This window comes from Pelophylax lessonae (genome assembly GCF_965119305.1).
Source record: "Pelophylax lessonae genome assembly, chromosome: 3".
Taxonomy (NCBI): Eukaryota; Metazoa; Chordata; class Amphibia; order Anura; family Ranidae; genus Pelophylax; species Pelophylax lessonae.
In genome coordinates this window covers 53,356,059-53,382,252 of record NC_138770.1, presented here as the reverse complement: position 1 = coordinate 53,382,252, position 26,194 = coordinate 53,356,059, and the positions used below count along the sequence as shown (strand labels likewise).

The window sequence follows — 26,194 nt, the reverse complement described above, 5'->3', positions numbered from 1 at the left end:
AACCGTACCACTCAGTGGAAACGAGGCATTAGTTGCTGGAGGTTTGCCATAGTATGCACATCACACTCCAACCTCCTTCTGTGCTTTGCTCCAACAATAAAAGGGCCTTTCCCCTGTCACTGCTATGTCCCCCAACATTGCTTTCTCCACTGCTGATTCTTCCAAGTCCCACAACAGTCCTTTTCAACCATTGGGTGTTTACTGATGATGTAACTCCCGCGTATCTGGCACATCAATGCCAGGAAAGAGTCGAAGTGTGTACAGTGCACAGCAAGACAGTGCCAATAGATTTCTGCCGAAAATTCCTACTACTTAGCTATTTTTTTTCATTTAAAAAAATAAAGGTTTGTAGCATTCCATCCATACACAATATATAATAGTCATTTTTTGGAATATTCCCCCCCCCCCCTTTTTTTTCCCCCCACCTTTTTTTTCCCTACCTTTTTTGTTTTTTCTTCTTTTTTTTTTTTCCTCCCTTTTTGTTTTCTCCCTTGAGCTTGACCCACCCCCTACATAAGCTGGTTCACACCACAATTTCTGCATTCCAGATGCGTTTTTGCATGCATGCATGCACTTTTGATGCGTTTTTCAATGCATTCCAGTTCATGTTTTTCCTGTTTTTTATTTTTTAAAAATATTTATTAACGCTTGAAAAATCTTAGAACAGTGGTTTCTTATGTGTGTTCCAGTGCGTTTACATAGGTTTGTATACGATTCAGGTGAAAAAAATGCAGCAGGTTGTAATTTTGTAGATGGCACTGGAACTGACCGCACTGGTGTGAACTAGGGACATTTAAATACATGGAAAATACCATGCATGTATTCCAGATACATTTTTAAAAATGCACTGGAAAGCCATCTGGTGTGTAAAGTGATTGTTAACCTATATTTCTTTCTTTTTATTTTTAACAAAATATCGTACTTACCTACTCTGTGCAATTGTTTTTGTACAGACTAGCCCTGATCCTCCTCTTCTCAGGTCCCCTGCTGGTGCTTTTGGCTCCTCCCCTCTGCTGAGGGCCCACCATTGCAAGCTGGTTGCAATAGGGGCATTCATGCGTGCTCACTTCTGAGCTATGCTTTGTGTTCACTGACACACAAAGCACGGCTCGGCCCTGCTCCCACATCACTGTGAATGACCGTTTCAGAGGCCAAGAGCTCTTTCTGCTGTCTTTGGGCTTACAAGGAGGGAGAGAGCGGAGAGAGATGCTGCTCTCATGCGCTTTGCTGAATCGAGATCGGACTCAGACAAGTATTAGGGGGGGGTCTGTTTTTTTTTTTTTTTACTTTAAAGCAGAGAATGCATAAGGGCTCTTTCACACGGGCGATCCAATCAGATCTGCCTTGTCAGTTTTTTAGGCGGATCTGATCGGATCCTCCATGCAGCTCTATGGGGCAGCGGATGTCAGCGGAGACACCTCCGCTGCCATCCGTATCCGATCCTGTCTCTGAAATCTGGATGGATGGAAACCCTATTTTTCCAACCGTTCAGGGATCAGGTCGGATGAGAGCGGAGAGGCGGTCCGCTCTCATCCGATCCCCCATAGAGAGCAGCGGGGGCTTTGACACCTCCCTCTCCGCACTGCAAGCGGAGACAGAGCTGTCATCCGCCGGCTCATCGGGGATCGGCGGATCCATCCCCGCTGAGCAGCACGGATCCGCCTACGGACGTGGACCGTGTGAAAGAGCCCTTAAAGTGGTTGTAAAGGCACAAGGTTTTTTTTTTTTGTTTTTACCTTCATGCATGAAGGTAAAAAAACCACCTGTGTGCAGCAGCTCAGTCAATCACAGCCAGTGAGCTAATCAGGAGGGGGCGGGGCCTAGCCGCGAATCCGTATATGAATGGACACACAAAGCCGTGGGCCCGGAAGCTGCTTACTTGCTAGGAAGGAGGAGCCAGGAGCGCTTTTTGGGACCAGAGGAGAAGAGAATCCAGGCTGCTCTGTGTAAATCCACTGCACAGAGCAGGTAAGTATACCAGGCTTATTTATAAATATAAAATAAAAACATGGCTTTAATATAACTTTAGAGTGAAAAAAAAACTTATCTCTTTAGAACCACTTAAAAGCAGAATTAAAATTATAATTTAAAAATTGCAATCAGGCAGCTGTTTATTGCAGAAGAGACATGTCATGTCTGTTCCTGCAATAAGAGACACTTACCTGCCTGCTCTGTTTTCTATTGGGTGTTCATTAACTCTTCTGCACATGTGAAGGATCACACCACCCCCGCAAGCCAATCCAGAAGTAACCCGGGAAGAAGATGTAACCATCACATCGCTGGAAGGTGGAGGTGAGTTTTGCGGAGTTCAGTTCAGCTTTGCCTCCTCAGGTAATGTCAGGTGGGCTCAGAGGCTGCAGGCTGCCCCATTCATCGTCATCTTAATTCATCTGGCTCTGCCCCATTCATCTGCATCTTCATTCATCTAGCGCTGCCCCATTCATCTGCATCTTCATTCATCTGGTGCTGCCCCATTCATCGGCATCTTCATTCATCTGGCTCTGCCCCATTCATGGGCATCTTCATTCATCTGGCGCTGCCCCATTCATGGGCATCTTCATTCATCTGGCACTGCATCATTAGGGGGGTGTCTAAAAAGTGCAGCACTTAAATAATACATTTACATAATAATGACCACATAAAGGATAAAGTTCCACAGACTCCAATGTCAGGTGACTTGAATAAATTTTCCTCATAGAAAAGTGCAAAATAATCAGCTGTGTGGAAACCACACCTCTGTGCACCTTTACCGCAAGCTCTATAGAACACGCAAATGTAAGATTTGATTAAAATAGTCAAAATACTCAGAGGTAAAACAATAGCGCACATGTCGCTAAATAGCTGGTCCCCGGACTCAGACTGGCCGCTTCTGGGCTTAAGGATGCGTGGTGACATCGCCAATGTCTGCTCCGCCCTGCGTGTTTTGTCACATATGACGTGTTCTGGGGCCAGCCATGGAAGACGTCGTTATGGGTGTAGCTGCAAGAATGTGGATGTAAAAACTGGCTTACAATGCCAAAAGAAAAGAAGATGGCTTCAGGGACAGTATGTGTAGTGGACGAGACGTGGAGAGAAGATAACGCAGGATCTGCTGGACTTGTGAGTATTTTTCCTGCATCAGACTTAAGTGGTAACTGGGAATTATTTTTTTGGAGGTATGGGTGAAGTCCCTCTTTAATTCTGCTTTAAAACTTAACAGCCAAGGAGAGATTTGTAGCAGGCACTTTGAGGTGAACTGCCAAAAGGCTGTTAGTGGGTGTCCTACTTTTCTCCAAGACTCCCTACAGCGGTTGTAAACCTTCACATATACACAATGAAGTGTCTGGCCTCAGGTGATGCACAGAGATGAAACCTCAACCTCCTACATAAGTTGTACCTCTTTATCTATAGCAGTCTTTCCCCTACATCCATTGTAAGTGCAGAATTTACACAGGACCTCTCGATGCTGAAAAGAGGGGCGGCGAGCTGAAGTTACATCAGTGATGTAACTTCAAATAGGAACAGGCTGTCAATCAGCTGAAGGTCCCTCCTGTCACCATTTTTCTCTTGTTGTCAGGAAAATTTGTCAGAAGTGACAAAGCAGCAGATAAAAATGGCACTTCGTGCTCTGGATTAGGACAAGTACACACTATTGAGGGATATGCTTTGTTCATATTTCATACAGTGCATTCGGAAATTATTTGCAACACTTCATTTTTTCCACATTATGTTGCAGCCTTATTCCAAAATGGATTGCGTTCATTATTTTCTTCAAAGTTCTACAAACAATACCCCATAATGACAACTTGAAAGAAATTTGTTTGAAATCTTTGCAAATTTATTTAAAAAAAAAACCTATACTTAAAGTATTCACAGCCTTTGCCATGACACTCAAAATTGAGCTTAGGTGCATCCTGTTTTCACTGATCATCCTTGAGCTGTTGCTATAACTTGATTGGAGGCCACCCGTGATAAATTCAGTTGATTGGACATGATTAGGAAAGGCACACACCTGTCTATATAAGGTCCTACAGTTAACAGTGCATGCAAAAGCACAAACCAAGCCATGAAGTCCAAGGAATTGTCTGTAGACAGAATTGTATTGAGGCACAGATCTGGGGAAGGGTACAGAAACCTTTCTGCAGAATTGAATGTCCCAATGAGCACAGTGGCCTCCATCATTCGTAAATGGAAGACATTTGGAACCACCAGGACTCTTCCTAGAGCTGGTAACCCGGCCAAACTGAGCGATCGAGGGGGAAAAGGACCTTAGTCAGGGAGGTGACCAAGAACCCGATGATCAATCTGACAGAACTCCAGCCTTTCTCTGTGGAGAGAGGAGAACCTTCCAGAAGAACAACCATCTCTGCAGCACTCCACCAATTAGGCCTGTATGGTAGAGTGGCCAGACAGAAGCCATTTCTCAGCGAAAGGCACATGACAGCCCACCTGGAGTTTGCCAAAAGGCATCTGAAGAATTCTCTGGTCTGATGAAACAAAGATTGAACTATTTAGCCTAAATGGCAAGCGTCATGTCTGGAGGAAACCAGGCACCGCTCATCACCTGGCTAATATCATTCCTACAGTGAAACATGGTGGTGGCAGCATCATGCTGTGGGGATGTTTTTTAGCGGCAGAAACTGGGAGACTAGTCAGGATCGAGGGAAAGGTACAGAGACATCCTTGGTGAAAACCTGCTTCAGAGCGCTCTGGACCTCAGACTGGGGCGAAGGTTCATCTTCCAACAGGACAACGACCCTAAGCACACAGCCAAGATAACAAAGTAGTGACTATGGGACAACCCAGTGAATGTCTTTGAGTGGCCCAGCCAGAGCCCAGACTTCAACCCGATCTAAAATCTCTGGAGAGATCTGAAAATGGCTGTGCACCAATGCTCCCCATCCAACTTGATGGAGCTTGAGGGGTCCTGCAATGAAGAATGGGAGAAACTGCCCAAAAATAGGTGTGCCAAGCTGGTAGCATCATACTCAGGTCCTTCCACAAAGTATTGAGCAAAGGGTGTGATACTTATGTTCATGGGATTGTTTTCCTTTATTTGTAATTAATTTGCAAAGATTTCAAACAAACTTCTTTTAGGTTGTCATTATGGGGTGGTAGTTGTAGAATTTTGAGAAAAATAATGAATTTAATCCATTTTGGAATAAGGCTGTACCAAAAAAAATGTGGAAAATGTGGAAAAAGTGAAGCGCTGTGAATACATTCTGGATGCACTGCAGCTGGGGCTTACAACCACTTTAAAGTGAGTGTGGACTGCAGCCCCTGGTTGCATTTGATACTATAGTCCTGGTTATTTGTTCTTCCAGCAGAGAAAACAAGGGAATCAGTCTGTAGCCCTCTTGTACAAGCCCTTAATGGAGATGGCCACAAGCACTGAGCATGTACAAAGTTAAGAGTTCCTATATAAACTATCCGGCGCCAACACCCCTTGCTGAATGTTTGAGGCTGGTGTCCCTTTAACCCAATTTTCTTTACTTCATATTCCATTCGAATTATTTACCAATTTGTATGCGTGGCTCTGCAGCTTTAAATCCACCCCACACGCCCCCCTCCATCTTTTATTTTATGTCTCTGGTTTTATGTCGGAGGTATAAGATTTATGTCTCCCCTCAGTAATGAAACTTTCCACATGCCATATGGCACTCACACACCTTATTCAAGTTGCCTAGAATTACCCTCATCCATCGTGGTGTTATGACACTTCTGATCAGATATGACACTCATTAAAAGCAATGCCAGGCAGCCAGCTACTTTATGACATCTCACTCCGCTCGTCTGGCCCCTGGCTCTGTACACAGTCTCCTCTCCGCGTTATTAACACTTTCCCCTCACATGCATCGGCGCCTTCCCTGATTCCTTACCGCGTCCGTCTTCTCCTCATAGGAAAAGAGATGATCCGAGCATCACTAGCGCTGATTTTTTTTGCCACACAGATGAATGGCAGAGGGGGCTTTGATCTCTACTAGCCTCATGTAACATCTTCCCAGTTTCATGTTATCTTCTGCAGCATGTCCCCAGCCAACCATGTATCCTGTCCACACTCTCTGACCATCATTTTTTTTTGTTGATTTGCAGTCTCTGACAGTTCTCTCAAGCATTCCATATTTATAACATTATGTGTGGCCCTTTGGTGATATCAGGGGCCACATTTGAAGCCCTCTTTAGTTCATAAGTTGGCACATTACACCTTTCTCCCTATCCCCCCATCCACACTGTACTTACCTCTGTGGGTGATAAGCTGTCAGTGTCCACGTAGCTCATGTAGTGGTCCCAGAGATGTTTTCCGAATGGCTGGAGACAGGTACTCTGATGCACTGCAGATAGGTACTCGGGTACTGTGGGCTGGAGACAGGTAATCTGATGGGCTGGGGACAGGTACTCAGGTACTCTGATGGGCTGGAGACAGTTGCTCAGGTGCTCCGATGGACTGGAGACAGGTACTCAGGTACTCCGATGGGCTGGAGACAGGTACTCGGGTATTCTGATGGGTTGCAGATAGGTACTCGGGTACTCTGATGAGCCGGTGATATGTACCCAGGTACTTGGGTACTCTGATGAGCTGTGACAGGTACTCAGGTACACTGATGTGCTGAGATGGGTACTCTGAGGGGTTGTGACCGGTCCCCTTTATTACGGGGGGCAATCAGTGTGTTTTACTATGTACTGAGGGAGGTAACTAGCTGTTACCGCAATCTCCTCCTCACACTGGATCGGTGTGTGAGGTGGAGAACCCGGTAACAAATACAGCGGCCTGTTTACATTCTGTGACCAGCTGTGATTGGACACAGTCGGTCACGTGATCGGGGAGGGGCTGTGTCAGAGTGACATACCTCATCCCTGATCGCCGCTCTGCTCACGAGCGGTGTGCACGAGCACAGTGCACGTGACCGGTTATGATTGGACACAGCCAGTCACTTGGTAAAGAGCCTTTTTTATTGGCTTTTTACACTAATCGGGGATGGGCTGTGTCCCGAGGGGCACTCCTCATCCCCGATCCCTGCGCTGCATGCCGAGAAGGGGCAAACCTCATATTACGCCCACCCGGCGGGACGGAGGGTTCCTGCCGGCCTCATTTTACAATGCGCCAGTAGGGAACTGGTTAATCACTTATACCAAGCTGGAAGCTAATGATCATCAATTTCATATGCAGGTTGAAACACAGTAATCAAGAGATGGGCCTGTACAACTGTACAAGACTTGCTCCCAGTGTTGAAAATAAATGTTTGGATAATCATTTACTAGCAAAAATAGGAGATACTTGAGGATCTGTGGAATGTAACTAACGTTCTGTGTTTATATTGCAGGAGGGACAGTAGCGTCATCAAAGAAGAAATTAAAGCCTTTCTGGCAAACCGAAGAATATCGCAGGCTGTGGTTGCACAGGTCACAGGTGAGTAGGATGGTCCACATGGATCTCTTGTAGGTGCTTCCCCCTATAACCATAAACAGAATGACTCTGAGATCTCTTTACCCCTTGTAAGAAATGGTGATAAGGTGTCCAGTGTGGGATCATTGTGACTGCAGCGGAATTTTTCTTCTTCCCTTTCAAATATACCAGGGGTCTCAAAACTTTCTAAACGAAGGGCTGGTTTACTGTCCTTCAGCTTAGCTGTTGCCATTGACAGTGGAAAAGGTCCCGGTGGCAGTGGGAATAAACAATGCCCCATCTTTGGTGTCAGTGGAATTGTGCCCCTTTCGTTGGCGTCATTGGGAGGAATTGTGCCCCATCATTTGTGTCATCAGGAGGAATTCTGCCTCTTCATTGGTGTCATTAGGGGAATTATGTCCCATCGGTGGAAATATTTCCACAAGGGCCAGGTAAAAACAAGCAAAGGGCTGCAGTTTGGAGACCACTGCTATATACTGATCAGCCAGTGTGAATGTTCTAAATGCTGTGTGTGATAATCAGACTCTGTACTGTATGGGCTTTAGTTTTGCTTCATGTGGCATGTGATGCCTTGTCTGTCCATGCAGCTGGGAGACACTAGATTACTTTTAATGGATATCACAAACAATCATTTCCCAGTATACTTGCAAACAAACCAAATGGACCCTGTCTAGCAATTCACATTATAAACAGGGTTTTGTTGCACACATTTGTAAATATATGTGGAAGCCGCAGTGCCCCCACGGCAATGCTCCTCTGTATAATGCGGTTCTAACTACTCTAAGTTTGGAGCATATATAGCAGTTGATAAATATACTTATAATGGAACGTCACCCCCTTTACAGGTACCCGCTCCCACCCACCTAGGTGATTAGAGCAGAAGTTCAGCCCCTGCCCACCCGCAGCCTCTTGGGACACGTCATAGGACTTAGAAAGCTGTGGGAGCCAGATTATTCATAGGGCCCAGCGGGGCATCAGCTGTGAAGCCACAAGGAGCCACAGCCGGCTTAGTTTGCACAACCGTCCACAGTTAGCATGACGGCGTCAGTGAAGAATTGGTCCTACAGTGTTGGTAGCTGCTGGCTTTTATTTTTTTTTTTTTTTTTTGGGTGGGGGAGGTGAAGAACCTATACAACCACCTGCCAACCGCTCACAATAAATATACTGCTAACGTGCAGCAGATAAAGGCCCATCAGGAGCAAGCCCTAACCAACCCTCCCCCCTAAACTGTGCTGTGATTGGACACAGCACAGGTTTGGCACCTGATTTCAGCCAATGTTTTTGGCTAAAGTCAGCTGATTGTGTCCAATCACACATAGAGTTCTATATTTCTCAAACACACAGAACTCTGTGTTCATAGGATCCGTGAGCAAGGTCCAAAAAAAACATGGATGAGCCAGTTTGGGGTGGAGAAATTTAACTGACCTGCACAGAGTCCTGACCTCAACCCGATAGAACATCTTTGGGATGAATTGGAGAGGAGACTGTGAGCCAGGCATTCTCATCCAACATAAGTGCTTCTGTAAGAATGGTCAAACATTCCCATAGACACACTCCTAAACCTTGTGGACAGCCTTCCCAGTAGAGTTGAAGCTGTTATAGCTGCAAAGGGTGGGCCAACTCAATATTGAACCCTACGGACTAAGACTGGGATGCAATGAAAGTTCATGTGCATGCAAAGGCAATGCTTTTGACAATATAGTATGTATATACAGTGCTCAGCATAAATTAGTACAGTCCAACAGATTTGTCAGAAAACCTTTACTTTCCTTTCAACATTTTCTATGGGACACCATACCACAAAATACTCCCACAAATGCGGCACATTGATTGCCAACCAAGATTTGTTAATTTGCACACACAAAGTATTTTTCTTAACAAATTCATTCAAGACCTTGTTCCAAAAATGAATACACCCCAATGAAAGTCTTTAGGAGCAAAGGTAAATTTTAGACAACAAAATCCTAATTAAGAATTCAACTACAGGTGAGTATAATTATTCATTAGGCAGGTGTCCAGTTGATTATAAAGGGGCGTTACTTAACAAAGAAAACCTTTACCCATTTCATGGTGTCAGCAATGGCACCACATGGAAGAGAAATGTCACAAGGCCTGAGAAAGAAAATATTTCTCTATCGCTCATTGACAGACGTAGTCTTCTTGATTCTCAAGAGCTGGGTTATGTTGTCTCCCCAGGAGTAGGACTAGGCAGAAAGACAAAACGTTCTGGCTCCACCTTAGGGGCAGTCCCTGAGGGTATATCCTCCCTCTCTCTGCTACAGGGAATCAGTTTTTTTCTGTCTAGTCAGGAGTAAGGACCTAAGTTCCTTGCTGGGATCTTTTGGTCCTGGCAAGACTTTTTTCTTTAAGAAAAAGACATTTTTTAGGTAGTTTTCTCCAGTGTTTTTTCCTGTGAGATCTTCAAGCAAAAATGCCGGACTGGGCGACACTTGTGGTCACCCCAGCCGGCCTACGAGCGCGCGCAGACCATGGCATTGCGCTTGGTCGGCCGCGACATATTCAAGTAAGTATGCGGGGCCGGGCGACGGGCTGGATGTTGAGATCCAGTGGTCACCCCGGTTTCTGCCTACGAGCGCGTGCAGACCAGAGCTCCGCGCTGGGTCGGCCGCGACGGAGTCCCAGTGGAGGGACTGACCTTGCGAGTTAAAAGTCTCGCTTGGACGCCAGGAACCAGAGAGTCGAGGCGTCCGGAGTGGTCCACAAACCCCCACCCCGGTGGAGAGGGTATTGTGAAGAGAGGGTGCCTGTCGGTTCGGTATGGTGAGTAAACGTTCCCTTTTTTCCTCGTTATGAGGCAGTATGTATTATGGGCCCCTCCATATATGGTCAGTATATATCTGATACTTACAAGTCCCCCTTGTAATACAGCATGTGTTTGTGGGAAGTGGACTTGGTTTAAGAGCTAACACTCTACCCAGCAGACTGTAACATTACAGCAGACATAGGAGGTATAATCCTACCTTATGTGTAGTGTATCTCCTGTAGATCCATATATCGCCTCTTAGCAGAGATGCAGGTGGATGTGCTGGGAAAACGATTTCGGCGGTCCGCCGCCATTTTGCCGTAGACCAAATGCATGTATGTCCTCAGGTCACGCCGGCCGCCATGTTTTTGGAGTCTTATGTCTCTTCTATGGGGGCGGCCATGTTTTGTGAGCCCAGCTACCTCGTGGAGAGCTGGGAACGCCGGAAGGCGTACACAGGGGGCGGAGCCACGTCCTTCTACCCGGGAAAAAGCAAACAGCTCCTTCCAGTCTGTGTAAGACAGACGCTGACTGCAGTTGGTTGGAAACTGCACTGCATCGGTGGTGAGCCTTGGGGGTCCCTCTCTCTCTCTGTGGGATCGAGAAGCAGGTACTCTGAGGGGCGCTATTGCGCTAGGGGGAGACACACAAAAAAAAAAAAAGGAAAAGTTTTTTTGTTTTGCTGGCAAAGGTGTCCTGAATTAACATGGACCCTGCCACTCATGTATCTCCTCCGGATCCCCTCGAGGGGTCTGCGGGATCCTCCAGCACCCCATTGACAATTGAATCATTGTCAGCTATTATGGAAACTTTTGTGTCCCGGGTGGAAGTGGCTTGTCAGGGACAGGGCGCAAGAAAGCGACCCCCGCCTAACCCCATATTATCTGAAACCTCGGATTCAGACTCTGAGCCTATTTCTGCAGTTGCAGGTACTTCATCTGGGATTGGTGTCTCGGGTCCTGTCTCTTCAGACAGTGAGGAGGATGTTTCGGCATCCGCCATAGCCCGAGAGGAAGCGTTGGTAAACGCACTCATTGTATCTGTTCAAGAGACCTTAAGGTTACAGGGTATTCCATCGGAAATAGCTGAAACTGAAATCCCTTTTGGGACTAAAAAACGCATCAAAGTGGCGAAGGTTTTTCCATTGCCCAAATGTTTTGGCAATCCAATCGAAGAAGAATGGCGTCTGCCAAAACGCACTTTTACTATTTCTAAACGCATTGACAGGCGTTATCCGTTTGAGGAAACCCTTATTAAGAAATGGACAGAACCACCTGTGGTGGATTCACCAATTGCTAGATTGAATAAAGCCACGGTTATTCCTTTAGTAGACGCTCCGTCTTTTAAAGATCCAGTGGATCGCAAGATAGAAGCTGTGTCTCGCACCATGTTTTCCTTGATTGGATCAGCTTTCAGACCTATAATAGCTATTGGTCTGGTTTCGCAGGCTGTAACTGTATGGACCAAGTGGTTACGCCGGGACTTAGAAGAGGTCCCTCAGGCGGTATCAGATTTGTTGGAACAAATGATACAGGGGTTACAGTTTGTGTGTGATGCGGCGTTAGACGCCACTCCATTATTGGCGCGAGCATCAGTTTCAGCAGTGGTTCTCAGGCGTACACTGTGGCTAAAAGGTTGGTTAGCCGACCAAGGTTCCAAAAAAGCATTGGCTAATATCCCCTTTTCAGGAGAGCGTCTATTTGGAGCCAACTTAGATGAGATCATTAAGGATCTCACGGGTGGAAAGAGCACCTTTTTACCGCAAAATGTTAAGGGTAAAGGAACTCGTCAAAGACGAGGGCCTTCTTTCTCTGCTCACAAAAAGTTTTTTCGTCCCGCGGGTGAAAAAATTAAGTCCTCCAAAGCTCCTTCAGGAGGCTTCAGGGGACGTTGGTCGGGCAAGCAAAAGCCCGCCCCCTCCAGACCTGAAGATAAACCATCCAAAGCCTGAAGGTGCGCCCCCACCCATAACTGGGGTGGGGGGACGTCTTCGCCGGTTCCCGGATCCATGGCTTTCCAGAATCCCGGACAAATGGGTTTGCGAAGTCATAAGGTCAGGGTACAAGATCGAGTTTCGATCTCTCCCACCGGCGCGATTCTTCCCTTCCAATATCCGACTATCCTCAGATCGTTTAGAAGATCTGCGGAGAGCAGTCACAGATTTACTACAACAAGGAGTGGTAGTCCACGTTCCTTGGACAGAATGGTTTCAAGGGTTTTATTCAAACCTATTTACAATACCCAGGAAAGAGGGCAAAGTGCGTCCAATTCTGGACTTAAGAGCACTCAATTCTTTTGTCAACATAAGAAGATTCAGAATGGAGTCCATTCGCACAGTAGCAGCCTTCCTGCATCCAGGGGATGTCCTAGCGTCCATAGACATCAAGGACGCCTATCTTCACATTCCCATTTTCGCAGGACATCAGCGGTTTCTACGCTTTTCCGTAGAAGAGAACCACTATCAGTTTGTGGCGTTACCTTTTGGTCTCGCCACGGCTCCGCGGGTCTTCACAAAGGTGTTGGCCCCAATGTTGGCACTTCTGCGCCAAAGAGGCATATCGATCCTTGGTTACCTAGACGATCTTCTGCTTCATGCAGAGTCTCCTCAGACCTTGCTACAAAACATAGAAATTACTATGATTTCTTTACAGGAATTCGGGTGGCTGGTGAACCAGCAAAAGTCATTTCTGGTTCCCACCCAGAGGCTCGAATATCTGGGTCTAATTCTAGACACAGTCAGGACAAGAGTTTTTCTTCCGGTAGGGAAACTCCGAAAGATTCAATCAGCAGTCCAGTTGTTACTATCCAACAGCTGGTCTTCCCTTCGGACTTGTATGAGGGTTCTGGGGTTGATGGTGGCTTCCTTCGAAGCAGTCCCATTTGCCCAGTCCCATACCCGAATTCTTCAGCAAGAGATTCTTCTCAGATGGAATCGGAATCCGGAATCCCTGGACAATCAGATCCGATTGAGCAAACAGACCAGAGAGTCTCTGGTCTGGTGGCTTCGGTCTCCGATGCTCAGCCAGGGAAAGTCATTTCTGCCAATATATTGGACGATAGTGACCACGGATGCCAGTCTATCCGGATGGGGAGGAATTCTCGGTCAGTTATCTGTCCAGGGACTTTGGTCCCCGGAAGAATCCAGGTTACCAATAAATGTATTGGAACTGAGAGCGATCAGACTTTGTCTGATTCACTGGACCGAGCAGCTCCAGGGCAGCCCGGTTCGGATCCAGTCGGACAATGCCACGGCCGTGGCTTATGTCAATCACCAGGGGGGCACCAAGAGTGTCCGAGCGGCCAAAGAAGTGGCTTGCATTCTTCGCTGGGCGGAACGATTTGTTCCAGCAATCTCTGTGGTGTTCATTCCGGGGGTGGAGAATTGGCAGGCAGATTATCTCAGCCGTCAGACCCTGGATCAGGGGGAATGGTCCCTCCATCCAGACGTTTTCCACCAGTTGTGCCTACGGTGGGGCACCCCGGATGTGGATCTGTTGGCATCACGATTCAACAGGAAAGTTCAGAGATTCGTGGCTCGCTCCCGCGATCCTCTAGCAGAAACCGCAGATGCACTGATCGCCCCGTGGGGGCAATACCAGCTAATGTATGCCTTCCCTCCTCTCGCGTTACTGCCAAGACTTCTTCGCAGGATAGAGGAGGAAGGAATTCCAGTAATCCTGGTAGCTCCGGACTGGCCTCGTCGAGCTTGGTACGCCGACATGGTCAGACTGGTGGCGGACGTCCCGTGGAGACTTCCTCTCAGGGAGGATCTACTGTCTCAGGGACCGATCTTCCATCCTGCTTTACGATCGCTGGCTTTAACGGCCTGGCTATTGAGACCCAGGTGCTGAAGGACAAAGGTTTGTCAGCTTCAGTTATTCCTACTCTAGTTGAAGCAAGGAAAGCGACTTCCAGAAAGATTTATCATCGCACATGGAAGTCCTACATTGCATGGTGTGAACCTTTGGGGTTCCGTCCTCGGTCTTATTCGATTAGTCGAATATTGGCTTTTCTGCAACAAGGGGTTGAGCAGAAACTGGCCTTGAGTACTATCAAGGGTCAGGTCTCAGCATTAGCCATCTTCTTTCAGAAGCCTTTGGCTACTCATTCCTTGGTGCGGAATTTCATCCAGGGGGTGCGACATCTGGCTCCGCCAGTGCACGCGCCGTTACCCCCCTGGGATCTTAATTTAGTGTTGTCGGTTCTTCAGAAACCTCCCTTTGAAGATATTAGGGAGATTCCTCTACCTACGTTGTCCCAGAAGGTGGCCTTCTTGGTGGCTATTACTTCTGCACGCAGGGTGTCAGAACTGGCCGCATTATCTTGTCGTTCCCCATATCTGGTGGTTCATAGAGATAAGGTGGTTCTTCGTCCGAATCCATCCTTCCTACCAAAAGTGGTTTCAGAATTTCATCTGAATGAAGAAATTGTGTTACCTTCCCTGTGTCCTAAGCCCAGTCATCCGCGAGAGTTTGCTTTACACTCCTTGGATGTGGTCCGGGCGATCAGGGTATACTTGAAAACGACAGACTCGTTTCGCAAGACGGATTCACTTTTTGTGATCCCAGATGGACCCAAAAAGGGGTTGCCTGCATCTGCCGCGACCATTTCCAGATGGATCAGACAGACGGTAGTACAGGCTTATTCTATTAAGGGTCGGGAGCCCCCGTTCCCTGTTAAGGCGCACTCCACTCGGGCACTTAGTGCGTCATGGGCCTTTCGCCATCAGGCGTCAGTGGTCCAGGTGTGCAAGGCGGCTACCTGGTCGTCGGTGCATACCTTTACTAAACATTATAAAGTTGATGTAATGGCATCGTCTGATGCCTCGTTTGGCCGCAAGGCTTTGCAGGCCGCAATTTGAGGAGACCAGTGGTCTACCTCGAGGGTTTTTTCCGTTGGAAAATTTTTCTTTAGTCTCATTCTTTGTTTATAATGAGCCTTTAAAACTTCTAGTTTGGCACCGGTTGGGCCTTCTAGATTGGATTTGATTTTGTCAATCCCACCCCTCATTTGTGGCACTGCTTCTGGATGTCCCAGCTCTTGAGAATCAAGAAGACTACGTCTGTCAATGAGCGATAGAGAAAAATGGATTTTTGTAAGATCTTACCGTAAAATCCTTTTCTCTTAAGCTCATTGACAGACGTAGTACCCGCCCCTCTATCATTGAGTTGGGTTGGGTTAAATTCTCTGTACTGCTTTAAAACTGATTCCCTGTAGCAGAGAGAGGGAGGATATACCCTCAGGGACTGCCCCTAAGGTGGAGCCAGAACGTTTTGTCTTTCTGCCTAGTCCTACTCCTGCGGAGACAACATAACCCAGCTCTTGAGAATCAAGAAGACTACGTCTGTCAATGAGCTTAAGAGAAAAGGATTTTACGGTAAGATCTTACAAAAATCCATTTTTTCTTTACTCAAGAAAGGTAAAGGCTACAAGATGATCAGCAAAGCTTTACTTATCCTTCAGAATACTGTAGCAAAAGTGATACAAACATTAAACAAATATGGAACTGCAACCATCTCACAGAGATGTCCGGGCCATTCATGGAAGTTAACGCCTTGACAGGAGCGTCTTCTGATGAGCAGGGTTGAAGAAGATCTCCTTGCAAGTTTACTGCAGTTAGCTAAAGAAGTAGAAAGCCAAACTGGTGAAGATTTCTTGTGACACAATATGGCATACACTGCCGAGAAGTAGCATGCATGGGTGTCATCCACGAAGGAAGCCAATGCACAAAAAAGCCCACCTAGAATTTGCCAGGGCCCATGCTGAAAAAAGAAGGTGACTACTGTGACTCTGTACTCTGGAGGGATGAGACCAAGATAAATGTTTTTGAAACTGATGGCTTTAAAACTGTATGGCGTCGCAAAGGTGAGGAGTACACTGAAAAATGCATGGTGCCTACAGTAAAACGTGGTGGCAATGTCCTTCTGTGGGGCTGCATGACTTCTGCTGGTTTCAGGGAGCTGCATTTCATTGATGGTATCATGAATTCACAGATGTACTGCTCTATATTAAAAGAGAAGGTGCTACCATCACTCTGTGCCCTTGGTCGTCGTGCACTTTTCCAACATGACAATGATCCAAAACGCACATCTAAGGCCACTGTTGTAACACTTTCCATCCAGCACCCAGGCTCTAAAAGAGGTCATTCTTGAAGAATGGAAAAGAGAGATGTTGCAACATGTCGCCAGCTTGTTCATTCCGTGCCTAGAAGACTTGGTGCTGTCCTTACAAATCATGGAAGTCATACAAAATACTAGATGGAGAATTTTTGGTTGTGGGGTGTATTCATTTTTGCATCAACTAATTTGAGTAAAACTGAAGATTTTGTAATCTAAGTTATATTGTTAACCCTACATTCATGTAATGAGCTAAACAAATGTTCTATAAAACAACTCAGTTGTGTTAAAATTTTGGAAATTGTCCTTGTGTTCATTGAGATATTGATTAAAATCTTACTTCTCAAAAGGGGTGTACTCATTTATGCTGGGTGCTGTGTGTATATGTGTGTGTCTGTATGTATGTATGTATGTATATAGATATATATTATTTTTTTAAATATATATATATATATATATATATATATATATATATACATACATACACACATACAATATATTAAGGGCTTTTCTCTTCTCTCAGAGAATAGGTGCAGGTGCTCCTCCTTGTCTTCTCCCTCTACCACCTCTCGTCCTTTGGTTCCACCCCTTACCCATCTCCAAGTACTGCCCCTTTAGAAAATACATAACCAAGTATCGTTTTGTTGGGCTAAGTAACTTGTATAAGAAAGGCAAGAATGGACTCAACATAATACCCCCCCCCCCCAACAACATATCCTTCAGCAGCCAGCATCAATAGACCTCTCCCTCAATAGTAGATCCCTTCCAGAAGTAATTGACCCCCCCAGCAACCCTACATCCCCCACCAGCAATGATGGATCACCCATCGGCAACAATAGACCTCCCAGGCAATCAATGGATCTCCCAGTGACAACAGACCCCCCCCAGCACACCCATTGCCATTACATATGTTCAATGTGAGAGGTGTCGGGACTCTGTTCCCCCACATTTTCACTGATAAGAAGCCCTGTATATATTCATATATAATATTATAAAGACCTACCGGTAACGTAGGACTCTATGCGGACAGTCTGATAATTATTAAAAGTGGATGATGTCTAGTATTCTCTTTGGCTTTTAAGCTACCTTGAAAGCAGCTAATGACCTGCATTTTAAGCAACAATAGACCCTCCGCAACAAAATATCCCCCCACACACAGCAACAATAAATCCACCTCAGCAACAACCGATCTCCCAACAGCTTGCATCAAAAGACCCCACCCTCAGTAGTGGATCCCTTCCAGAAGCAACTGACACCCCCCCCCCCCCACCAGCAACAATAGGCCTCCTAGACAAACAATAGATTTTTTTAGTGATAGCACATCCCCAGCACCCAGGCCAAATATATACATAATATATTAAAGACATATCAGCAACACAGAACTCTATGCGAACAGGAAGAGAATTATCAAAGGTAGTGAATGTCTAGTATTCTCTACTATGAAAGCTGATGGTGCGCATTTTAGGCGTCAGCGCCACTATGGGGGGGACTTGCTGCCAATGAGGCATTCATGATGAATGGTGAGCAGTAGGGCTAAAATTGGCACCAGATTCAGCATGTGGGGCACATAAAGGACACTACTGATCCTAGCATACAGGAGGAAAGTCAACTAGTCTGTGTATTTCGTTTTACTTTAGAATATACTGTACAACGTAGGCAGGTATTGGGTTTTTTATACTTGAATACAGTTCTGCTTTAAACAGTGGACAGCCTGGTCCAGGGGGAAGCAACTTGTGCACCCTATCTTTTGTGGAACTACAAGTGCCATGTTGCTTTGCAGCACTCTGATAGCCACATGCATATCTCCCAGAGGCAGATGCATGGTGGGATTTGTAGTTACATCAGAACTGGAGTGCCAGGGTTGCCTGCCACTGGTCTGGGCTGTGAGCAGTTTGCGGCCTGTTTGGTCTTGTTGTTCAGAGCCTGTTTGTATCTTGCAGGCATCAGTCAGAGCAGGATCTCTCACTGGCTGCTCCAGCAAGGCTCCGATTTAAGTGAGCAAAAGAAAAGAGCTTTCTACCGATGGTACCAGCTGGAGAAGACGAGTCCTGGTAAAGTACCAATTACTGCATTATTGTTAGAGCTTATTACTGTTTTCTCACCGCATGCTTCCTCTAAATCCCAGGGGATGGGATGGTAGTTGGTGGAAATTTTATAGTCTTTACGCTGTCTGAAGAGGATGAGGAGCTTCACTACTACGGTGGCCGGCTGAGTTAAAGCACGCAGCTAACAAGCTGACTCATAAAGCTGATGTACATCCTGTTGCTAAAATCTAATATACGCTTTAATATATTAAAGTAGACTGAAAGGCAAAAAGCGAAGATTTGCTTTGCTGATAGGGAACATCTACATCGATCGATCAAAAAAGCAATGCGATACACATTCACAGCAAAATATACACCAATCAGCCATAACAGTATGATCGCTGACTGGTAAAGCGAATAACATTGATTATCTCGTTGCAATGGCATAAAAAAGTGGGTGGGAAGAAAAAAATGGGCAAGCGTAAGGATTTGAGTGACTTTGACAAGGGCCAAATTGTAAGGGCTAGACGACCGGGTCGGAGCAACTCTAAAGCTGCAGCTCTTCTGAGATTTTCCCAGTCTGCAGTAGTCAGGACCGACCAAAAGGTGTCCCAGGAGGGAAAACTGGCAAACGGGGTCTTGGGCGGCTATTGATGGAGGTGGGGAGGGAAGGCTTGCCTGTGTAGTCCAATTCAATAGAAGAGCTACTGTAGCTCAAATTGCTAAAAAAGTTAATGCTAGTTCTGATAGAAAGGTGTCAGAACACACAGTGCACCGCAGTTTGTTGTTTATGGGGCTGTGTAGCCGCAGACCAGTCAGGGTGCCCATGCTGACCCGTGTCTACAGCCAAAAGCACCTTTAATGGGCACATGAGAATCAGAACTGGACCACCGAGCAAAGGAAGGAGGTGGCCTGGTCTGATGAATTCAAGACACAGAGAAAGAGATGTACACCGCTCATGCAGTTGGAACTTCACAGCCAGCCATGAGTGCAGGTCCTCGGGTCGCCGCCGCACACCAAGCGATGGCTCATGATGAATGGCTTTATTGAACAAGGGTGCAAGGTACAGCCATCCATTTTGCTGTACCTTGCATCCTTGTTCCATAAAGCCTTTAATTGTGAGCCATCGCTTGGTGTACGGCCATTTCGCTTGTATCCTGATGAATTCAAGAATGGTTTGAGGAACACAAGTTTGAGGTGTTTACTTGGCCACTGAATTCTCCAGATCTCAATTCAATTGAGTATCTGTGGGATGTGCTTGAAACACAAGTTCAATCCATAGAAGCCCCACCTCACAATTTACAGGACCTTTAGGATTTGCTTCTGATAGCTTGGTGCCAGATACTACAACATACCGTCAGAGGTATAGTGGAGTCTATCCCTCAATGGGTTATAATGGGTGGTCATAATGTTATGGCTTATTGGTGTATGTGCGTGCCTAAACCTTACCCTGAAAAATCTACCTCCTGAAAATTAGCAGTACGATTCCTGTGCCTAGGCACTCCTGCTCTGTAGCCTTGTAGCTGCAGTGTGAGATCATGTAAGACACTGTTGCTGACATTTAGAGGACACTGTTTGGTGGTGACACTGGTGTGCTGCTCACTGTCCTCCTTACTTGAGGACCTTCCAGGTGGGAAGCAAAGCCCTGTCTCTACCAAGATGACTCTTCTACACACAAACACAGTTAGGAACAAGGCATTGTAGGCCAGCAATAGGGGAAGTTCAGCTGCAGGAAGAACCCACTCAACATTCAGGCTGGTGGTGTAATGGTGTGGGGGATATTTTCTTGGCACACTTTAGGACCCTTAAGTACCAATTGAGCATCATTTAAATGCCCGGCCTACAAAGTGGTTGCAGGGAGGTTTCTGGACATCATCAGTAGGGAGATGTGCTTTCTGCGATTAATCGCTTTTCAGACAGGCAACAAAGGCGCATATGTCGACTCTTCTCCACCTGTTTTAACCCTGTAAAGCAGGGGGTATACAAACTGTGGCCATACCTTTTTGTTGCAGAACTACAAGTCCCATAATGCATAGCAAGACTCTGACAGCCACAAGCATGACACCCAGAGGCAGAGGCATGAGGGGACTTGTAGTTTTGCAACAGCTGGATGGCCACAGTTTGCATATCCCTACCTACATAATATGTACATATACCTACTGCCCTAAAACTACGTACATTGTACGTGTTTGCTCTGCTTCCCCATTTATTTGAATGGGTCGTGTTCAGCGGCGGTACCACAAGCCAAATGTGACATAGGATATTATTTTTGCTGTGGCTGTGAGACCGTTGCCTATTACGCAACATGAAGAATTCCAGGTATGGATTTTTTTTTTTTTACCAAAGTATATACCATACCTGTGAGATCGCTCTAGAAGCTGGAAGTCACAGTATCAGACAATGTTACTCAGGATTCTCCACTAGCTTGGATTATCTAGATCCAGAGGGTTCCCCCTAGTCTGGCCAGTGAGCGCGCGAAGGCCCCAGCTTCCCACTAGGTCGGACGCAACATAGCCCCACTGAATAGGGGCTGGCCTGCGAGTTAAATGTCTCCTGAGGGCGCATAGGTCCTTGCCTCGGCCAGAGTCGCAGGGTTCCTCCTGGCCAACAGCCCCCCCATTCCGATGGAGCGGTGGTCTGTCAGGAGCGGTGCCCACCCTATTCCTAGTATGGTAAGTAGTAGGGATCGACCAATTATCGGCAATGCCGACATATCAGGGGCCAATATGCACTTTTCCCGATATATCGGATTTGGCCCCTGAAGTTACCGATATTGCCGATATTTCGGGAAAGTGCTTGTACCGGAGTGATGCCTGCAGCTAGAGGCATCACCCCGATACCGGCGTCCATAGCCGACGGTCGGCTGTCTTAAAATGACAACCGATGCGGCTGCGACTGGGGTACCTGGACGATCTTCTTCTGCGAGCAGAGTCTCTGACTGCTCTGATGGACAACTTGGAGATTACTCTACCAACTCTGAGGAAGTTCAGTTGGATTTGAATCTCCAGAAGTCTGCTCTACTTCCGTCCACAAGACTGGGCTATCTGGGTCTGATTCTGGACTCGTCCTCAGCCAGAGTGTTTCTTCCTCTGGAAAAGCTCCAGAAATTGCAGGAGGCAATCCAGCATCTGTTGTCCAGCAGACGGTCATCCCTCCAGGCTTGCATGTGGGTGCTGGGTGTGATGTTGTCTACCTTTGAGGTGGTTCCGTTTGCACAGTTCCACACGAGATCTCTGCAAAAAGAGATTCTGGTGAAATGGGACAAGAATCCAGTTTCTAGACAATCTGATCCTGTTGAGCCGGGGTACGAAAGGGTCCTTGATCTGGTGTCTTCATTCTCCAGCACTTCAACAGGGAAAATCCTTTCTCCCCCTGTACTGGACAGTTGTCACCACGGATGCCAGCCTGTCCGGGTGGGGAGGCTGTGGTGGAAATAATGGGGTCTGGCACATAGAAATTTGCTCGGGGCGCGGAGAACTTCGCTGCGCTGAAAAGTGCACTTGCGGATGTTAACACGCACTAAGCACCATTTATCCCTTGTACTGAAATATACAATGTACAGCTCTTTTGTATAAAGAAATCCTAGCGGGCTCGGCGACAAAGATAGAAAACAAGCAAAAAGCTGTGTCATGGTCAAGGTCAATAAAAGCAGTCCTTGCTCCAACACAGGACGCTTGTTTATGCTCAGCCAACAATGGGAGGTGGCGACTATAAAACAAATCACAGACGTATATTTTCAAAAATACAATAGAAATGGGAGTGCATGTTAATGGACCAACTGAGCCGTGTGCAAGAGTCTCCGGCTGTTGGGTGCAAAAGGAACCATGCACTATTGCTAACAATGGGGGACCCACATATAGGAAAATGGCTGCCAAACACACTACAATGGAACTAGCGTCATGATCGCGGCCAAGCCAGTACATACGCATGCACTCCTGTTATAACCTGTTACAGTGAATCCTATATAATATAGTTCATAAAAAACATATTTTATAGTGATTATGCTACAGTTCCAGTAAATGAGACTATATCTAAAAAGGAAAATAGCAGCAGTATTTCAATCATGCGGATCGAGCATAACGGAAAGCTACCAGCCATTATTCCAGCAAAAGGGCAGATACTTATCAAAACGATAATAATTCCACTTCACAAACATATCTTCGCCAGTGAATACCGGGCCCCGGCAGGCTGATATACATTTGCACTGCCATAGACCTGGACCAGCGTTCGCTCTTTCACTAGCCGCTCAGAGCACCTGCCGTTCGGGAGATCAGGCGAGTGGTATGCAGTCTTCATTTAATGGAAGGTTTCCACAACTACAGGTCTTAAATAAGCTCTTGTAAATAGTGATTACTGGTAAACTGACACTGGAGACATACTGGCAATTTAAATAAAACACATCCTGAAAAATGTCCACACAAATATTAGTAACATTTCCACAACAGAGGCATCCTCGGCACAGATTGTGCTCTGGGGGTCTGAACTCTGGAAGAATCCAGACTGCCGATCAATGTACTGGAACTCGGAGCGATCAGACTTTGTCTGGATCATTGGACAATTCGTCTTAAGGGGTGTCCAGTACGAATTCAGTCGGACAATGCCATGGCCGTGGCCTATGTCAATCACCAAGGGAGCACAAGAAATTTCCTGGTGACTCGGGAAGTAGCCGGCATTCTAAGGTGGGAAGAACGATTCATTCCAGGGGTGGAATATTGGCAGGTGGATTACCTCAGTCGACAGGCATTGGACCAGGGCGAATGGTCACTTCTTCCGGAGGTGTTTTATCAGTTGTGTCTCCGGTGGGGTACTCCCGAGGTTGACCTGTTGGCCTCTCATCTCAACAGGAAGGTACAGAGGTTTGTGGCACAGTCTCAGGATCCTCTGGCCAACTCCACAGACCCATTAGTGGCTCCTTGGAGTCAGTATAATCTGATTTACGCCTTCTCCCCTCTCAAACTTCTGCCAAGACTCCTGCGCAGGATCGAGGCAGAAGGGATTTCAGTTATTCTAGTGGCTAAAGACTGGCCTTGTCAGTCTTGGTACGCCAATCTGGTACGGCTGGTCACCGATGCTCCTTGGAAACTTTCTCTCAGGGAAGATCTGCTGTCCCAAGGGCCAATGTTCCATCCTGCTTTACAGTCACTGGCCTTAACAGCTTGGCTGTTGAAAGCCAGGTGCTGAAGGATAGAGGTTTGTGTGAATCTGTAATTTCTACGCTGTTAAAGGCTAGAAAATCTACCTCTAGGAAGATCTACCATCGTACTTGGAAGTTGTACATTGCATGGCGTGAGTCTCTTGGAGTTAACCCTCGCTTTTTTTTTCGGTGGCTCGAATATTGGTTTTCCTCCACCGGGGTTTTGAGCAGCGCCTGGCCTTGAGTACCATCAAGGGCCAGGTTTTGGCCTTAGCAGTTTTCTTTCAACGTCCATTGGCCACACATTCCTTGGTGCGTACCTTTATCCAGGGAGTTCGACACTTGGCTGCTCCAGTGCAGTCTCCATTGTGGCCGTAGGACCTCAATTTGGTGCTGTCAGTCCTTCAGAAACCTCCCTTCGAAAGTCTTCGTGAGGTTCCCATGCTTACGTTGTCCCAGAAGGTGGCCTTTTTTGGTGGCTATTACTTCTGCACGCAGGGTGTCGGAGCTAGCGGCGTTGTCTTGTCATTTGCCTTACCTGGTGGTTCATATAGAGAAGGTTCTTCGTCCCTGTCCGTCCTTCATTCAAATGGAAATCAGAGACGGCCTTTGGAAGGAAGACATTGTGTTGCCTTCCCTGTGTCCCAGGCCTAAACATCCTAAGGAAATTGCCTTGCATTCCCTGGATGTGGTTGGGGCAATCAGGGTGTACCTGGCAGCTATGGAGTCTTTTCAGAAGTCAGACTCACTATTTTTACTCACGGATGGATCTCGAAAAGAGTTGGCTGCTTCTGGTGCGACCATTTCCAGATGGATCAGACAGACAGTGATTCAGGCCTATTCAAGTAAGAGTCAGGTTCCTCCTTTCCCTCTTAAGGCGCACTCTATTTGGGCGCTTAGTGCCTCCTGGGCCTTCCGTCATCAGGCGTCAGTGCTCCAGGTTTGCAAGGCGGCCACCTGGTCGTCTGTGCACACTTTCACAAAGTTTTATAAGGTGGATGTGTTGGCATCTGCGGATGCTTCCTTTGGCCACAAGGTTTTGCAGGCTGCAGTTTAGAGGACCTGGTCCTCTTTGAGGGGGTGGTATTTTTTTTTTTCATGAGAGCTCCAGTTGTTTATGGTTGAACTCCATGCTACCTGGTTGGCTACGGTTTCGCCTTGCGAATTTTTTCTTACTGTTCCTACCCCTCATGTTTGACACTTCTTTGGGACATCCCAATGGTCACTAAGATAAGGAGCTGTTTGTCAATGAACGAAAGAGAAAATGGGATTTTTGACTTACCGTAAAATCCATTTCTCTGATGTTCATTGACAGACACAGCACCCACCCCTCTGTGGAGTTGGCTTTCTTCTGACACTGCTTGTAACAAAACTGAGTGCCTTATAGCTGAGAGTGGGAGTATACTCCCTGAGACTGCCCCATAGGCGTAGTCCCGCTTTTTCCTGCCTAGTGTTCTACTCCTGTAGGAGGAAGCATTACCCGATGGTCAAGAAGATAGCGAGCTGTCCGTCTATAAACTTCAGAAAAATTGAATTTACGTTAAGTCAAAAATCACACTTTCCTCTATGTCGAACGTCCGTTTGTCGGCTGAAGAGCGTTTGTTTTTATCGAGGCAACGGCCATCATGATTGACATGGGAGGTACCACATGGAACAATATCAATTTTTAATAAAAGACGTGTAAAAACTGCCTCCTATTTTTCTTACACTACACTTTTTTTTTTTTTTTTGGTGAATGGGTAGGGGTACTATGTACCCCATGCTCATTCACATGTGGGTTGGTATTTCTTAAAGGAGGCTTCCAGACTCCGATAAGCCCCCTGCCCGCACAACCCCACAACCACAGCCCAGGATTGTGGGAAAGAGGCCCTGGTCCCCAATCAACATGGGGTCAAGGTGCTTTTGGGGTTGGGGGTCTGGTATGGATATTGAGGGGGACCCCACGCTGTTTTGTTTTTAGCATGGGGTTTCCACCTAAGATCCATACCAGACCACCAAAGTTGCACTTATGGCCATATCAAAATATGATCCCATTCATTAAAGTCGCATGGTAGCCGACTGAAGTTGCAGGGCAAAGTCGGATCGATAGTCGCATGACTTTAATGTCACACCCCACTGTGAACTGGGCCTAAATGTTTAAAAAAGTCAGCATAATGGGGGTTGGATTTATCTAGAACAGGTAAGATCTTAGTGCCCAGAGTTCCCCTTTTACATAATTCTGTGTAAAGATGTATTTTTTCAAAAATGTTTGATGAAGAATAAGTTTAAGAAGAAACCCAACGGCAGGAAGAATTAATTTTCGTTCCAGTCAGTGATCTAGTGATAGAGGAACGCTGTTATTTTTCATCTGCCTTAGGGAGGCCAGGCACCGCATTCCAGGTACATGGAAATCTACTTCTCCCAGTACTTAAACCACGGAGTGGAACCATTTTACACTCCCCTGTCCTCAGAGTAAATTGTAAGGAGGAACGCACCACCCCGCCTGCTTCTCGGAAACTCTGGGCCAGGCCTGTGATTTCATCTTGCGCCGTACCTTGTGGGGTTACCAAATCACATTTCCAGCCAATTAGGCAGGCTGATGCTGTGCAGCTCACATAATCACATTGCAATCAGCAGACAGCACGGGCCTGGAGACATCTGTATGCACCTTCTCAATGTAGGAGATTTCTGTGCTTTTATGTCACCCTGCGCTGCCACGGTTATGTGACCGTAACCCCTTCCTGACTGGGGCCTTGACCGTAACCCCTTCCTGACCAGGGCGGAGGCCCTAAC

General features: G+C 46.6%; 1 protein-coding gene across 6 annotated transcripts in view; it reads left to right on the top strand.

The window, feature by feature from the left end:
* The window catches only part of HMBOX1 (homeobox containing 1), a 121,919-nt gene that overhangs the window by 53,995 nt on the left and 41,730 nt on the right, over positions 1 to 26,194 (top strand). For all 6 annotated transcript variants that reach the window (XM_082248976.1, XM_082248975.1, XM_082248974.1 and 3 more), the window contains exons 3-4: positions 7,302 to 7,387; positions 18,205 to 18,315. In XM_082248976.1, the coding sequence (XP_082105102.1) occupies positions 7,302 to 7,387; positions 18,205 to 18,315 (197 nt within the window). The remainder of the gene's footprint in view (positions 1 to 7,301; positions 7,388 to 18,204; positions 18,316 to 26,194) is intronic.